We start from the raw sequence: 16,446 nt of genomic DNA on the forward strand, positions 1-16,446 counted from the left end.
GAGTATAAAATACTAAATAATAACCATTTGTATTTTCACCTATTCCCAATCCAACAGGTTAAAATAACTTAATTCTTTTTCTTTTTTTTTGGCATCATTTTGAGATTACGATCCCACCAAGTGGCTTGCTTGTTCTTAACCTTCATTCATTTGACACTAAATTTGACATTCTATTCCAGCATTAAACTCACTAACTCCCCTATTATCTATCATTTATTTTATTTTATTTTATTTTTTTGGGGTGGGGAGTGAGGTTTGTAGGTGGAGTGAAATGGGTTCGCACAAGAATTAATTAGCACGAGGGGAAATTCTAACCATTTCTACTTGGCCTGGAAGGGGGCCTAAAATCTGTTTCTGCAGTTTAGTAGCAATGAATATACAAGAAAAATCAGTCAGCAGGACAAATTAGGGTTGAGTTACGATCACTGTACAACCAGGTGCAATGCTGAAACGACCTTACACTTGCAAAGCAGCCTCCTGCAAACGGCACACACAAATTTAATCAGACCAACTGATCAAATAAAAAACCAATACGAATAACTATAAAAGCTTTAAACAAAACACTTTCACACATGCTTCATTTATTCGTGTGACCACATTTGCCAACTCAAGATAAGTGGAGTAAATGGAACATGGACCAGCAGTATTAATGAAATCATGAATTGTGATCTCAAAAGGCAAACTTAGCCAGGGTATGCTTGCTTAAAGACAGCCAGCACTATTAACTTGTTCTAAAAGGAAAAAAAATTATCATTTCTGAAATTGTTCCAAGAATGCCCTCAGATAGAAACACAAACACTTCTTCCTCTAAACGCTGATAATAGTAGTTAAGTTTTACCATTCAACCGCAAGTATCAAAGTTCCAACTTCAACTCAAACAAGATGGACAGAAAAAAGGCTGTTTCTACAGTAAACAGAATACCCATGTTTCCCCGGATGGAAAATGGTTTCACAAATTTTTATGCCTTCCACAGCAAATTATGTAGCAAGTTTCTGAAGCTATAAAAAATTGATGGTCAGCAAGAAGCCCCTCACCTTGCTTGTTTTGTCACAGCTGTTCCTTGAAATGCCCAGAAAGTTCCACTGCAAATTATGCAAGCTGAAGACATAGGAAGGTGATTGAGCTATTGGAGTCGGTAAATCTCTCTTCAATTGTGAAGGTGCTACAAAGAACTTAATAATGCAAGAAATTCTTCTGGTTCTTCATCCTCTTTAACAACCTATTCACATCCACCACCATTTCACATGCACACTCAGGGTTCACGCAAGGAGGAAACATAGAAACAATGAAAAATTAAAAACATATGTTGAAACCATGAAAATAATAACAAATTTTCAGCATTTTCTCCTTGCAAGTTAGAGAAAGACAAACTCAGACACAGCCAAGCATGAGCATGTATTGCCCTCCACAGGTCTTTCCTGTTTTAAAGTTTCCCAAAGCAAAATCCTTGAAACTAGTCTTTGTGACAAAGACATTTCCTATAATTCTATTTGAAAGTACTTGATGAAACACATGAATTTCTGCATATGTCTTTTGCATCCTTCAAGTAGCAGTTCTAGTAAGATCTGTCCCCAGGTCAAGCCCAAGGGAAAAAAAATTACAAATTAGAGACTCATTAAGGGCACCTTTAAAACAATTAGCAACCCAAACTTTTCAAATTAAAACCATTCTGTTTATCAATCACTGCATAAAATTATAATGAGGTAACCACATCTTCAAACTCTCTATAAAAACAATATGATGATAGTACTTTCATGTAAACAGGATCAGTGGTGTTGATTGAAAAGCAAATTACATATATAACCTTTTATCAAATATATATTACACTATTTTATTTTATCAAACAATGGCTCAATTCATTAGTATTCTACAACCAAATGAGGATATAAACAAATGTTTTCAAGGGCGAAGGCAACAAGAGAGGCTTTTTAACCTTATTGAGGCGAGGTGTAAGCGTTCAGGCATCAGACTTTTCTTGAAATTATTTTTGCAGATAAAAATATGTAAATAAATTACAAATAAGTTTAAAATATAGAAAATTTAATAAAATTACAGGTAAAATAAAAATAAAAAAAACATAAAAACAAAAACAAATATAATTTGTTGTTTTTTAAACTATTTGTTGGCTATTAAGAAAAATATTAACTCAAATTCATAAGTAAATCACACCAAGAGATAGTAATAACAATAAACATTTTTCAAGCCAAGTCTAACTTGAGACTTGCACCTCCAAAGTGCACAAGCCTCAATTGAAAAGGCATGCCTTTTATACAAAGGCATAAGATTCACATGTATAATGTGTTCCACACCCCATTCATATCCACAAGCAGTCTTGCAATTATATACAACACAAACAAGATCCAAAAACTATGTTCTAATTGAATGCATGACTTCATATAAATAAAGAAAAAGAAAATACAACAAACTGACTCATGCATTACCATGGTTATTAACATCGCAATTAGGATTGTAGAGTATGATTCTATGATCCCAATTCACCCAAACAATCCAAGTCGCAACAAAAATCAGAATCTAGTAGAATCGTGGTTGAATCATAAAAGTATCAGTGGAATGGTAGAATCATTCCAAGAGTTTGCTGGTTGAACCGCGTCCAGTAGACTCCTTGTTCCGCTCATCCCCTTCATCAGTTGTTTGATCAGGATACTATTACCTAGGTTACTAAACTTGGAATGGATGGCGAAGCATAGGTGGCAAGCAGTTATATGAATACAGTGCTTTACCCATAGATACTTCTCCAACTCTCGCAAGAATTGCATGGGAGTCATCCTCAAAGGGACTTCCTGAATGACCATACCGAGGAATTCTACCATACTTCGTGCAGCTATTGTTGTTCCTCTCAGTAGGATTCAAACTCAGATGAAGTTCTGACCATCTGTCAGAGAAAAAAAAACGTAGGATTCCTAAGAAATTCTTTGATTTCTTCCGAAAGCAAATGAATAATAATTTGCTTCTCACATTTCACGAGGGACATTGAGGAATATCCAGAAAGGCATTTTGGGAATCGGTCTAATTTTATCTCTGTTCGTTCCGTTTGAAGAAAGGAAGGACCCCAAAGAATCGAACTTTCTTTTGGTTGTTGAATCTCTCTTTGATTGATCAATGTGTGTTATTCCGATTTACAACTAGCCAATTAAGAATTCGATGTACACTAGCACTCAAAGATGCAATCATCAATTCTCCCAAGAGGCCGCAATTACCGCAAGCAAGCATATTAATGACGAATGATGCATTTTTTATACTAATACTTGTACTTGTACTTGCTCCACTATTCAGCCCAAGCCTAGTTGAGGAAGAGTTACGTAGGGAGATATAGGATACAGCTAATGTCGATAAGGAATGGAGGGTATAATTATTTGAACTATTAGCCAAAGATGCAGATAAGATAAGGCACTAGGAAAACAAGCTAGCCAAGATTGGTAAGTCTAGAATGAAATCCAGAGGGCCGGAGTATAGGACTCTCGATTTGGCTTGTTCAATAGGAAACACCTCAATTCGATTTGGTTAAGTACTTACTTAGTGAGCCAATGTGCACTGGTAGGCATTGCTTGCTTGTCGAAGAGGATCGTGCTTCTCTTCCTCCCATTGTGGTAATGGGGTTAGGCCTTTCCCTACTGCCAAGTCAAAGCTAAGACCGTTAGCCAATGAAAGGACTACCTTTCTTGGCCTATGAGCGACAACACCATATCAAAGCTAAGTAAGAGACAAGAAATGCGATTAAATTGCTTCCTAACTGCTTGATTTATAAGTATTTACGAAGTCCTAGACTTGTTGAATAAAGCAGCCTAGCAGTCTTATTTGCTTTGGCCTTTCTTCTACTGTTTTCTTTTCTGAGTTAGGCCCAAGAAAGTCTAAGATATAACTTTCCTAACTACTAAAGATGATAGCTAGAGACCATAGATGAGAGTGCAAGATAAATATTTGTAAAAAATAGTATACTTTGCTTATGCAAGTTGTTATGTACCAAAACCAAAGAATATTGTTGATGAGATGCAAAAAAAATGGGAACTGACTTCGCTCATGCACCTTGACTGAACCCCCACCAATTCCTACTTCGTTACTTGGATTGTTTTTTTTAATTTCCTTTTCCTTTTTGGGTTTTAATAATTAGGCTCAATACATGTTTTTATTGGCCCAAAGGCTCCAAAAAGGTTTACGTTTGGCCTAAAGTCTTCAAAAATTGAAGCAAAATAGCTCCCAGCCTCTCATTGATGAACAAAGTCAGCAAAATCTTCACCCAACTCCCCTGGAGTTCAACACCTCAATCCCATGGTTATTAAAATAGCAATCCGAATCGTAGGCTCATACGATAATACCATCTAGATTCATCCAAACAATCCAAGTCGCAACAGAAGTCGGAATCAAGTTGAATCGTAAAAGAATCAGTAGAATCATAGAATCAGAACCATAGAATCGTATGGATCCTACTTTCTTACCTGGATTTTTTTTTTGGGGGGGGGTTCAATAGTATTGCCCAATTCATGTTTTTATCGGCCCAAAGGCCCCAAAAAGTTTATGTTTGGTCCAAAGTCTTCAAAAAGTGGGGCAAAATAGCTCCCAACCTCAAATCGATGAACAGAGAGCTCTCCATCTGGTGAATGGTGCGAATGGTGCTCGATCAGCAGCAGCCAGCAGTCTTGCTGTTTGATCAGCAGTTCTTTGGTGTTCTACAACCAAAGTTCTTGGGGTTTGACAAAAACTTAGTCTCAGCCCTCTTGCTTCTTTGGTGTTCGACAAGAACACCTCAGTCCTCTTCAATACAGAGTTCTTTTTTTATCAGCAGCAGCAGCCAAGAAAAGAGCCAAGCCAGCAGGCCCAGCAGAGCTGCAGAGGTATGCTTTGAAACAGATCTGCATCTTAAAATGACTCAACAGTGATCATTGTTTTTCTCATTCGGCTTCTCTTCCTTTTCTTGCTCTTCTTCTTTTGCTTCTTTTTATTGTTTGAACTCTTTATTGTATTTTTAACTTCTTATACTAAGTTACTACCCAAGTTTTTAGCCTTAAGACTTGTCATGAAGTTTCATATATATATATATATATATATATGAAACTATATATATAAATTTTTAATATTTATTTTACATTGAAAGTAGAATCTTATGATTCTCAATCTGGTTCTATGATTCGATCCTGCAGACCCCTCCAACGATCCAACTTAAGATCTCGATTCTAACAATCTTGCTCAGTCCTCTACTCTCTTTAAATTTCAGCAGCCCATCACCTAAATCTCTCTCATGTTCGACAACCAGGGAGCTCTCCATCTGGTGACTGATGTTCGATCAGCAGCAGGCAGCAGTCTTGGTGTTTGATCAGCAGTTCTTCGGTGTTCAAAAACTAGAGTACTTGGTGTTCAACAAGTCGGTCCTCAATCCTCTTCTTTATTTGGTGTTTGACAGTGACACCTCAGTCCTCTTCAACACAGAGTTCTTGTTGTTCAATCGGCAGCAGCAGAGAAAAAAGCCAAGCTAGCAGCCCAGCAGAGCTGCAGAGGTATGCTTCAAAACAGCTGCTTCTTGAAAAGCTTCGAGAAAGACACAACAGCGAACTCTGTTTTTCTCTTTATTCTTCTAATTCTTCTTATACTTACTCTGTTTTCTTGCTCTTCTTATTTTTCTTCTTTTTTATTGTCTGAACTTGTTAATAGTTTTATTGCATTTTTAACTTCTTATACTTACTATGTTACTAACCAAGTTTTTAGTCTTAAGACTTGCCATAAAGTCCCACATATATAATTTTTTAATATTTTGCACTGCAAGTAGAATGTTATGATACTCTATCTGATTCTACGATCTGATCCTGCAGACCGCTCCGACAATTCCATTTAGGATCCCGATTCTGACAACCTTGTGCATTACAAGATTAGAGCTCTTCAGTCTTCACCATATATCCCAAAAAGGCACAACGTGTCTCATAAAGAAAAAATCCAACACCACCCTAAACACAGTAAGAATTACCAGTAGTAAAAGATAAGTTGACAGACAGCCCCCCTTTATCTCAAACTAAAAATGATCGATCTCTTCAAGAAACTGAAGCAAACAAACCATGTCTAGCCAATGCAGCAATGACCAAAATTGTTGACTCCTGAAAATAAACAAGTTCTTAAAAGGATCTTTCAATTTTTTTTATTTTTTGGTTCAGAGGTAAATTTATGCCCAGACACATAACCGGACTCTCTTATAAAGGTATCAAGAGCCATATCAACTGCACCAAGGATATCATTACACGGCCATTGGAATCATAATGTTATTTAAAAGAGCATCTGCAAACAAACCAAAGGTCCATTGAATAGCTACTGGATTTAAAAGAACAAGAAAAGCATGCTGTTATACCATCAATAAAATATCAGAACCCAATGCCATCCCCCCCCCCCCCCCCCCAAACAAACAGCCAAAAAAAAAAAAGGCACCTAGGCTCTGCATTATCCATGCATGTACTCTTAAAAAATGGAGTTTACACCACTCACCAATACATGCTTCTAATTCTCCAAGAACGGAAAGATTTTTTGATAGCTGCTTAATTTGATTTATTTATTTATTTTAGATTGCAAAAGATATTATCAAGAATGCGATGAGAGAAAATTACAATCTAGGAGAGGACAAGAGATCCTCATAGCAGGGAAAACAAAAAAAAAAACCAAAAAAAAGAAGTAAAACAATGCAAAATGGAACTAAAAGACCTATTCAAGACTCCTCCCATCATAATTGGTAGAGCCCTGAGGCCTTCCTAATTCCCACAGACCTTTATTCACTTTTCTTTTGACTCCATCCAATCAAACTTCCTTCCCTCAGGATCAGCCAACCACAATCCCACTCCATCCAAAATATTCTAGACAGAAACAGCCTGCTCACTAATCTTCTCCTCAGGAGTGGGAAGAATCCCATCCTCACACTTACTACTCACAGCCAAGTTCTCATTAATCCTCTCCTCAAAAACAGATACATTCTCTAAACCTACATGTGGAGAAGAGCACAATGTGAAATATCCCCCACCCCAAGTGTATCAAAAATGCTGGACACATAAGCCAAATTTCCAATGATCTTATCCAACAACAGACCGCTATTACATTTAAAGTTACCATCAAATTCACTATCCCTTTCCTAGATATGCCCCCACTTTTGCTCCTTTTGATTATCTCCTTTATCTATGTCAGACTAGGAGCAACTTTGAGACTCCTCAACATAAAAATTCCAGGAATAATCTAAATTTAAAAATTTGCCTCCCTTGGCTTTGAATTCATGCAATAGTTTACAAGAAAAATTTTCTTACCTTTCCCCTCTTTGCTGGCACTTGCACACCTTCAAAAACACAGACATCTCACATTTATTTTCATCTTGAAAACTCCCAAATATACGTACCTCTTGGCACAAACCATTTTTCCCTCCATCTGATTAAATTTTCTGCTCCACCAGAGAGATTCCCCCTTTTGTGACTTCTACTAAAAGACTCCCTTCTCAAACCATTACCCCCTTTCCTTCCCAAGGGTTCTCCACATACTTTTATCTTAAACCTTGGTACTAGCTATAACAACCTTCATGGACCTTGCTACCCCCTGAGCCCCAACTAAAAGAAATCCCCTGGCCCTTATTACAAGGTAGATCAGACCCTTGGGTTATAAAACATGGCCCTTGGTCTTTGACAGCAACACTTGGGATAAAGGTCTGATCCTTAGAATAGCCCACCTCATATGTGGAAGATCCCTCTTTTTTAGACCTTTTCCTGCCATGGGCCTTTTCAAGAGCTTGGCCTATCTTAGAACCATTCAGTAGTAAATATGCTCCTCCTTTGTCAAATAACTGGCCCAAGGACAATAAATCAACAAGCTGCCCAACCCTGCTTCATCTCCTCATCCTCCCTAAGAGAATCCTTGCTGCCTCTACCACCTTCACAACTCCATCCGAAACTCTAGCCAGCTTGACTCCAAATGGAAATAAAATAGCTTCCAGCACTGAATCCTTTAATTGCAACAAAACACCACATTGAGAACGCATATGTCCTTTCCTAGCAAACACATCAGCTTCACCTTCACATTTGACAGCCACAACCACTTGACTCCATGATCTTCTCGCTCAGTACCTTCATTTTTGCGACCAGCATCATGATGGAGATCCTAGCCAACTCAATTTCAAAACTTCGCCACCCATCACCTTTAGATCCACCAAGGACTGAATATCTCTTCCCCTTCCACCCCAACCCTAACCTAACTCCATAAATTTTCCCACCTTTGTTAAACAAATTGTCATCCAATAACTACCTAATTGAGTGCTAAGAAATCCTCTACCCAGCCAACAGAAAGTAGACAAGACATTAGCAAACTGTTTAGCAGAACTTTTAGATAACTTTAACCATTTGTCGCAACTTTGATTGTGTTCAAAAACTAATTCACTCCCACTTTGTCCAACCTGAATCGAATGTTTACTCATTTCTATTGACTTTTTTTATCAATTTCATGGTGCATTCCTTTGTCAGAGAGCGGAGGAGGTTTCACACGAGAAAGAGTGTATCCATCATGAGAGAAGCTCTCTAGATGCTTAATTTTATTAAGATGCCAAAGATTCCTTCCAAAAAGACCATATTCTTTCAAATATATCATTTCACCTGTATTCTTAAGACAAAATGAAGTTTCAGATAAACATATGCTTCTGCCTAGTTATTCAGCTGCAATTTATGCACATCTAGTTGTCTACAAAAGATTTAGGTGGCATCTACTCTGGAAAATAGGATGAGGGCACCACATTCCTGGATTCCTAACTAAACTGCCATTACTCTAAAAACTTTTTCCCACAAGATTAAAATAGAAAACAAGTCTCTAAGTCGATGATACCTAAATAAAGGTTTGATGGAACTCCATTCTTTCATTATATCCTCAATATTAAACCCAGCATTTCATCACATGACAAGAGAGGAGTTCTTGGTACAACATTCGATAAAAACGAAACCATAATCTTGTAAATATAGGAGAGAAACAACAACAATGCAATAAAAAGTAGAAGACAATCAAAAGTAATATGTACCTCGATGATAGTTTCCTCTGGCAGATCCATTTGGGTAAAGATATCAGGAATAACTTGATTCCAGTCAATATTCCCTATATCATCTAATTCTCTGTTGCTATCGAATCCATTCTGCCCTTTGTTGTAACTGAAAGACCTTCCTAACCAAAAATATAGAATCCTTCTTTCCACCTGTTTGCCTAAATCTGTACTTGGACAAATGAAAATAAATGCAGCATTGGAATCCAGACAACCTGAACCAAATGTTTCAATCTTCTCTAAACTGGGCCACTGAAATACCCAGGGTTGCAACCAATTAGAATATACTGAACTGTTCTCCAGTATCCCATTCATGGCACTTGACCTTGTGCCTCCCGAACAATAATTTCCTGACAATTCATCAGAAGCTTTGACAAAAGCCGGCTCCTCATGACATGAATCAACACCAGGTGCTTTACCACAAGAAAGGATTGACTTGAAATCTTGATTTGAGTCCCTCTCTCTGTTTCTAGAACAATCTTTAGAATCTAACACATTTTCCACACTTTTCGCCCTTGTACTATTACTAAGCATTGGCAGCTTCAGAGTCTTTGACAAGCTACCCCTGCGCTCTGCAAGGGATTGTGAAAATTTCTTAGATGGCAGGGAGACTGATTTAGCACGAGGCAGAGAAGTAAAATTCACTTCTATAAAGTCTGCACTGTTAGACAAGTTTTGAGGTGTTGTTCTAGGTGAGATGGACAAGCTAGAAAAAGAAGACAAAGTTGAAGGTAATGGAAGAGACACAGGCACTTTTGAGGGAGACAATACAGGAGATTCTGAAAAATACTTTGAACTATTGCTTGAGTCCGAAGTTATGGAATCAGGTGAGAGGAAAAAAGGTGATGAAGATAACGAAGATGAAGATGACACTGAAGATGATGATGGTGGTGAGGATGATGTTGATGCATTTACAGGAGAATGTGATTGTTTGACCAGAAAATTATTGTCTACACTAAGCATCGACATAGAATCTGAATATACTCTTGAGAAGGACAACTTGGGAGCTGACACGAACTCCTTCATACTGCCAGGGGCAAACTTACGCCTTAGTACACTCCAACTGCTTTTTCTTACAGGAAGTTGGGTTTCAAGTTCAGTCTCTGATGATGCAAATGGAGGCAGAAAACCAGCTATAATGGCTTTCTGGAAAATTTCAAAATCAACATTATACAAATCCACTTTTCTTTCACCCGGACAAATCTGGACAGATGATTCACTAATATCCACTCCATTAAAAGATTTGTCCATCAACGGTAAGAGGTTAGAAAAAGCATCCCAAAAGTATGCTGGTTCTTCCCCTTCCTTTATCATTATTATCGGTCCCTGCACTTTCTCATACCGAACAATCTGACAAACAGCCCCTCTTGCATCCCTTTCCATGATGGCTTCACAATTCTTACCAATCCAAATATATATTGCTGAAGGTACGTGTATTATAAATGCACCTCTAGAATCCAGGGCAGATGGGGAAGGATCATTTAACGTTTTGGGGACAAGATGTAAAGGATCATATGGAGAATGTGGAGCAATTCTATACATCCTAAGTAAAGAACTGGGACTAAGAGGGAAGGCATGGACCCTTTTTTGACACTGTAACAACTGGCAAGCAAAACCCATATTTGGGTCAGCAATCCCTCTAGCTGCCTTGACATACTGGAATGCATCATCAAAACTCTGCCCTTCTCTCCACATAAGATATGCAATAACCAAAGATGTAGACCGGGAGACCCCTTGGCAACAATGAACAAAAACCCTCCCTCCTTGCTCCCTGACATCTTCAAAGTAGTCGAAGACATCATAGAGTATGCTAGTAATGTCCTCCGAAGGATTATCCTGCAACCACAAAGTTCTGTATACAAAATCAGCTTTGAAGTATTCTGGACACACGAATCCCACGCAATTCAGAATATGAGTTATTTTATTCTGTGTAAGAATATCCCTGTCCCGAGCGACCGCATCTCCACCAAGATAGATATGTTCTGCCACCTTAGAGCATTCTTTGTCAAAAAAAGCAATCCTTTCCCTCTTCACAAGCCTGCCACTTTTACATGGGGTTTTATCAATTACAGACAAATCAAGCTTCAACCTCTCCCCGGTCTTGCCCAGCTCTCCCCTCCCACTTGGGGTTGGAGGCTGCGGCCACTCCCCAATATCATCGGACCCAGCCTTTGGCCACTCGTCTAAACTCCGGCGTGCAATGGACAATGGTTGTAACGGTGGCAAACACGCCCGAGCTTTCCAATTCTGCTGAGATCTAGGGGTTAGCGGAGCAGGAAACTTACGATTGTGGCCGCTATTACTCCCAACATTACCGTTTGGGTCAACACATTCCTTCTCTTCACTATCTGGATTGTTGTTAGAAGCTGAACGGGAAGAAGACCACGACGCCGACCGCCAGAAAGTTTTTCGAGAAGGTCCAGAAGTCTGGCACGGTCCCCAAGAACCAGCGGAGGTGTCCTCCTTCCCCACCATACCCAACTTCAAACTGTGAATGTAGAACCCAAATCCAGACTGAAGAAAAAAAAAACTGAAAAACCCTAGAGTGTCTATGATCGTGGGACTCGACCAAAGCGCGGGCAAGAAATCAATGGCACATCAGATCAAGATAAAGAACCGCCCAAGGTCAGACAGACGACACCGCCCTACACTGCCGAGGGAAGGTTCCAACTGTGAGCAAAAATAGAATCAATCAAGTAAACAACTAAAGAAAAAACACAAGTATTAAGAGAAAACCCATCACTGAGCATCATTTTGGCATATAATGATAAACAACGAGCAAATGAAGGGGCAGTGATGATTATAACGAGTACCCAAATCTTGACTGCTACAGGTAAATCTCAAACCAAAAAAAAAAAATCATTGCAAGATTTTCTAGGGTTCCTACAAACGAACGAAAGAGGGAGAGATGTTAACGAAACTTACAGGAGAATACACAGAAAAGCAACCATGAGAGAGAGAGAGAGAGAGAGAGAGAGAGAGAGGGCAAGGGGAAATGGAGGAAGAGAAGAAGTGTACCCAAACAGAAGACAGTAGAAGGTCGTTTCTAACTTTAAAATGGGTTTCTATAGAGTGAACTCTGCGCATCAAAGAGATCTCTCCTCCTTCACGCTTTTCTCTCTCCACTCTCAATCCGAATTCTCAAGAGCCAGCCATGTGTTCTGTGAAGGGTCCCCTTCATATATAGGGCACCCCACCCTCTCTCTCTCCAAGTCCCCTCTTGGTCCATCTCTCCCACGGTTTGAGTGTCGCCCCATTTTGTTAATAAAAGACAAAATTATATAAATATTTATTTAGTTATTTTAATCTAATTTATTTAACTCTCAATTGAATTCTCTTTTTAAATGCTTTCTAGCTACTTCAGTTCTCCAATTTATAACTTTTATAGGAAAAATTTTATAAAAAATAAAATCAACGCCTTTACAGCTACTAATTAATTCCTTCAAAAAAAAATACCTAGTCCACATTTAATGTTATTTTGAACATTTTGTTTTTAAAACGACAATTATTTTATTTATTATTACACTAATCTATTATGAGTCATTATGATAATTTCTCAATGAAAAATTTAATCTTAATCAATTATATTATGTATTTGCAATAATAATTTATTGGCACAAAATGCACCAACCACTTTCTAAGATTTGAAAAAAAAAAAAACATAAACCTCTAGTTTTAGATTTCAAAAATTTTATGAACTTTTCTTAACATTTGATTTTTAGAATATTTATGTCCCTCCATTAATTTATTGTTAAGAGACAAATAAAATTTTACAAAATAACTATTTTACCCTTTTTATATCGTGAATAACGACGGTTAAAACTCTTCATTAATAATGATTTTGTATTTCTTGGGAGAGGAATTAGACATTTTTTGGATATGATTAAAAGAAACGTATCCTCTTGATTGAGTTTGCGCTAAAGTGGAGGGAGAGGGGGTTACATTTTTTTTTTTTTTTAATACTTTGACTAATATTTATATAATTTCACATTTGACAAGGGTAAAAATAAGGTACCATAGCTGATTTTTTTTGGAAATTTATTCGACTATTTGAAAAATAAATTAAAATAGTTAAATTTCTAAACCTTTACTTGATACAATTTTCGGTTCCGAAAAAAAAGGTAAAAATATTTCATATTTTAAACTAATTCTTTACAAAACATTGTGACTTGCCATAAATGATCATAATCTAAGATGCCCTTGAAAAATTCATGCTTATGAGAAGTACCGAAATTCAAAGTTTGCCAAATATCAATTTAAAAGATGCACACGTATCACATTCTCTTATGTGCGGGTACAATGTTTCACTTTTCTACCTTGTGCACTTTTATTCAAGATTCATCGTACGAATCTAATACCAATATATATATATATTTAAGACTCGGGCCCTAATATATTGACTTGAATATAACTTTGCAAAAAAATAGTTCTTTTTGACAATGATCAAATAAGGTTCTTTACGTAATACCCAAAATATTAAATAACTCATTAGAATTTGAGATGAAAGATTTCAAAAGTAGCAAAGAGCAACACCCGATGTTTAACCCCTACTTCTATAACTAATATTAGAATATGAGTGCGGAGGAAGTAAAATTTTCTAAACGATCTTACCATTTTGTAAAAAAAAAAAAAAGTGATTATTAAAATGATTAATTTGTTTTCTGTTCATAGCTGATTGCTCGAATATCAAACACCATTCTGGACAATTCAAATCAAGTTTGGAATTGGAAGGCACATGGTTGCCCTTAATTTGGATCCGGAGGAGGAAGAAATGGCAATTTCCGCTTGGCATTATCCACACATGGGAGAAAACTTGAAAATCTTTGAGAAAAAATAGCAAAGCCTTTTGTGCTGTTCCTTTCCTGGATCCGTGAATTGATATTTCTAGACATACGTAAGAATTGAAATTTCAATTCAAAATGAAACCTTGAATTCCACTGATTGGCATCGACTCCAATTAGAAGACAAAATCGTTTGACCGATTTTCTCAATTGGGTCTCCCTTAACTCCTAAGGAATGCATCATCCAGAAGAAAGGGTCTCTGTTTTATTCTATCAGTCAAGGGTAGTGATTGTGAAGGAGAAGTTACCTGACCAAACCTCACAAAAGGGTCTTCCCTAACTCCACACAAAGGGCAAAATCAAACGGTTTCCCCAAGTCTTCCGCTGCATGTAGGATTCGGGGAAAGACTTACTTGAGGAAATTGACTAGGAAATAAGTGGAATGCCAAACTAGTCCACACGATTCCTCTGCCCTAGTTGGAGATCATGTGAAAATAACTTTCAAGGTTGCTTATATGAATGCTTAGCGAGTAGCAAGAAGAATGCATGTCCCTACCACTTGATGTGCCCGGGAAGGAACTCATTGGTCATTCTTTGGATGAGAGTGACCCATATCACCCATGGCATATATTCTTTCAATATTATTCAAGATTAATTATTGCCCTTTAGACTTTGTGATCCATAACAGCAAGGCTCTATAAGAGAATTTACAATTTTGTTACTTGGGTTGTGTTGAAAAGATGGAATTTTTTATTAGAGGTGTTGAAAAGAAAGATGACTTTTAGTGACTAACATAATGAGTTCTTATGATCTTATCTCGAATAATTACTTCTCTAAACAGAGGTTGCATTGAGACTTATTATCTTTCAAATGGAAAAAAAGATTGTCTCGGTTATAAATTCAAGTCACTTCCATGGAAATGAACACCGAAAGGAATGGAAGCATTGCCAGGAAAAATTACAAATAAAAATAAAAACTAAATGATTGTTTTCCCTTACCCAAAATTGACCAATTCATACATGTAACATCCAAATATTCATTACTTTGTTTCATGATGCATCATCTAGTTGCGAGTAGATGCTCATGAACCTAAAGAAAAAGAGAAGAAATCTTTCATTAGGATAGAGCTAGATATCAAAAGTTGAATCAAGTAAATAAATAAAAACCTAAGACGTAAGATGATTTGGGGTCTCTCTAGGAAAATTATTAGGCTTTGCAGTGATAGAAAAGAGAGAAAAAAAATTGAAGCCATCTTTGCAACACTAATAAACATCCATGAGGTCCAAAAGCTCATGAGAAGAGTGATGGCCTTGAGTTATTTCATCTTTAGAGTGGCAAAGAAGTGTCAGTCATTTTTCAAAGTGTTAAAGAAACTCTAGAGTTCCAGAGGATGGAGCAACATCAAACAGCCTTTAAGGACTTAAAAGTACTTGAAATTTCCTGCTCTCATTACTAAACTAGAGCCACCGAGTGACTCTACTCACGCGTGGTTATTTTCTATTCCATTCTAATATCTATGTGTACCGGTGGATCAGATGAGTTGGGCTTAAAGGTCTGACAAAAGAGTTGACTGCTTTTATAGGCGCAAGAGTTTTGTGGAAGCCAAAGGCCCTAAAAAGAGTAATCAAGCAACATTTAGAGTCTAGCAAATTCAATATACAGCCAAACCTTAAAAAGATTTTTTGGTCAAATGCACCTTCCTAAAGGTTGATTAGTATAAAAATTGTGTCATTTGGAGCTTTATATGGATGGATCCTCCATTTGAAGATGAAAGTAGGAGTCAAATTAACTTTGATTTCTTCCAACTAGAGTAGTATATAAAATACGTTCTTTCGTTTGAATTCGAGGCATCTAGTTGTTTCAAAATAAAGATTTTATTTTTTCAAGTAATTGTGTTTTGCCTCTTTTCTTATTTTTATTTCTAATAATGGCACAAAGTACAAAAACTTGTTAATCAAGCTCAACTTGGCCAAATTAGTGGGAGCTACAAAGCCGAGTGATCCAAAACTCAGAGTCACTCAAGTGCCCAAAAAATTAAAAATTATAAGCACGACATCCAAATGATGATTTTGAAGGAAAGAGATGTGATTTGAACTTCCAAGTATTTGAGATGCATGAGACATCAAAAATTGAGGATTGAGGAATCTAGGATTAGGACAAGCACATTCTTTACGCTAGCCACATATTTGGTTAGAGAGAAGCTCAAACTAAATGGTTAGAACTCATACATCAACACGACAATTTCTATTGCTTGACTTACACGCGATTATTTAAAGGGCTCCCGCATTGAAGCACCTAATATACTCTAGTTTGAAATGCCATGTTTGAGCTATATAACTTCTTCAATTTGTCGTGAAGGTGGAGAACCATGGATGCCTTAAATGTATGTAAAGTGCCTTACGGAATTCAAATACAAAGTACTCTATAGTCAACATCCTAAAGTCTCATGGCTAGTGTTCCTTAGTTATCTTCTATTGGAAAAAGAGGCTACGTCTCCAATTCGTCTTCCAGTTGCTCTATCTCCCTTCTTGATTGTTCATCTCTCAGGATCCTCATTGATCAGGAGCTCCTTACCAAGTTGATGCTCGGGAAGTATTCCAAAGAATTGAAGCTAC

The 16,446-nt window shown here is 37.2% G+C and overlaps 1 protein-coding gene across 4 annotated transcripts; it reads right to left on the reverse strand.

Annotated features, from left to right (window-relative positions):
* Nucleotides 1–288: 288 nt before the first annotated feature.
* LOC131165580 (protein-tyrosine-phosphatase MKP1) lies at nucleotides 289–12,285 on the reverse strand. Of its 4 annotated transcripts, none has more exons than XR_009139603.1 (4): nucleotides 12,069–12,285; nucleotides 9,033–11,720; nucleotides 1,036–1,220; nucleotides 289–477 (listed from the first exon to the last, which is right to left on the reverse strand). XR_009139603.1 is itself a non-coding variant. In XM_058123505.1 (3 exons), the coding sequence occupies exons 2-3, from the start codon at nucleotides 11,523–11,525 to the stop codon at nucleotides 1,164–1,166; spliced, it is 2,550 nt and encodes an 849-aa protein (XP_057979488.1). In that variant the 5' UTR covers nucleotides 11,526–11,720; nucleotides 12,069–12,221; the 3' UTR covers nucleotides 783–1,163. The 4 variants fall into 4 exon arrangements, 1 of the variants encoding a protein (XP_057979488.1); XR_009139602.1 differs by having other exon boundaries at nucleotides 9,033–11,700; nucleotides 12,069–12,221; XR_009139601.1 differs by having other exon boundaries at nucleotides 11,976–12,208.
* Nucleotides 12,286–16,446: the final 4,161 nt, after the last annotated feature.

Source organism: Malania oleifera, chromosome 10 (assembly GCF_029873635.1).
Source record: "Malania oleifera isolate guangnan ecotype guangnan chromosome 10, ASM2987363v1, whole genome shotgun sequence".
Taxonomy (NCBI): Eukaryota; Viridiplantae; Streptophyta; class Magnoliopsida; order Santalales; family Ximeniaceae; genus Malania; species Malania oleifera.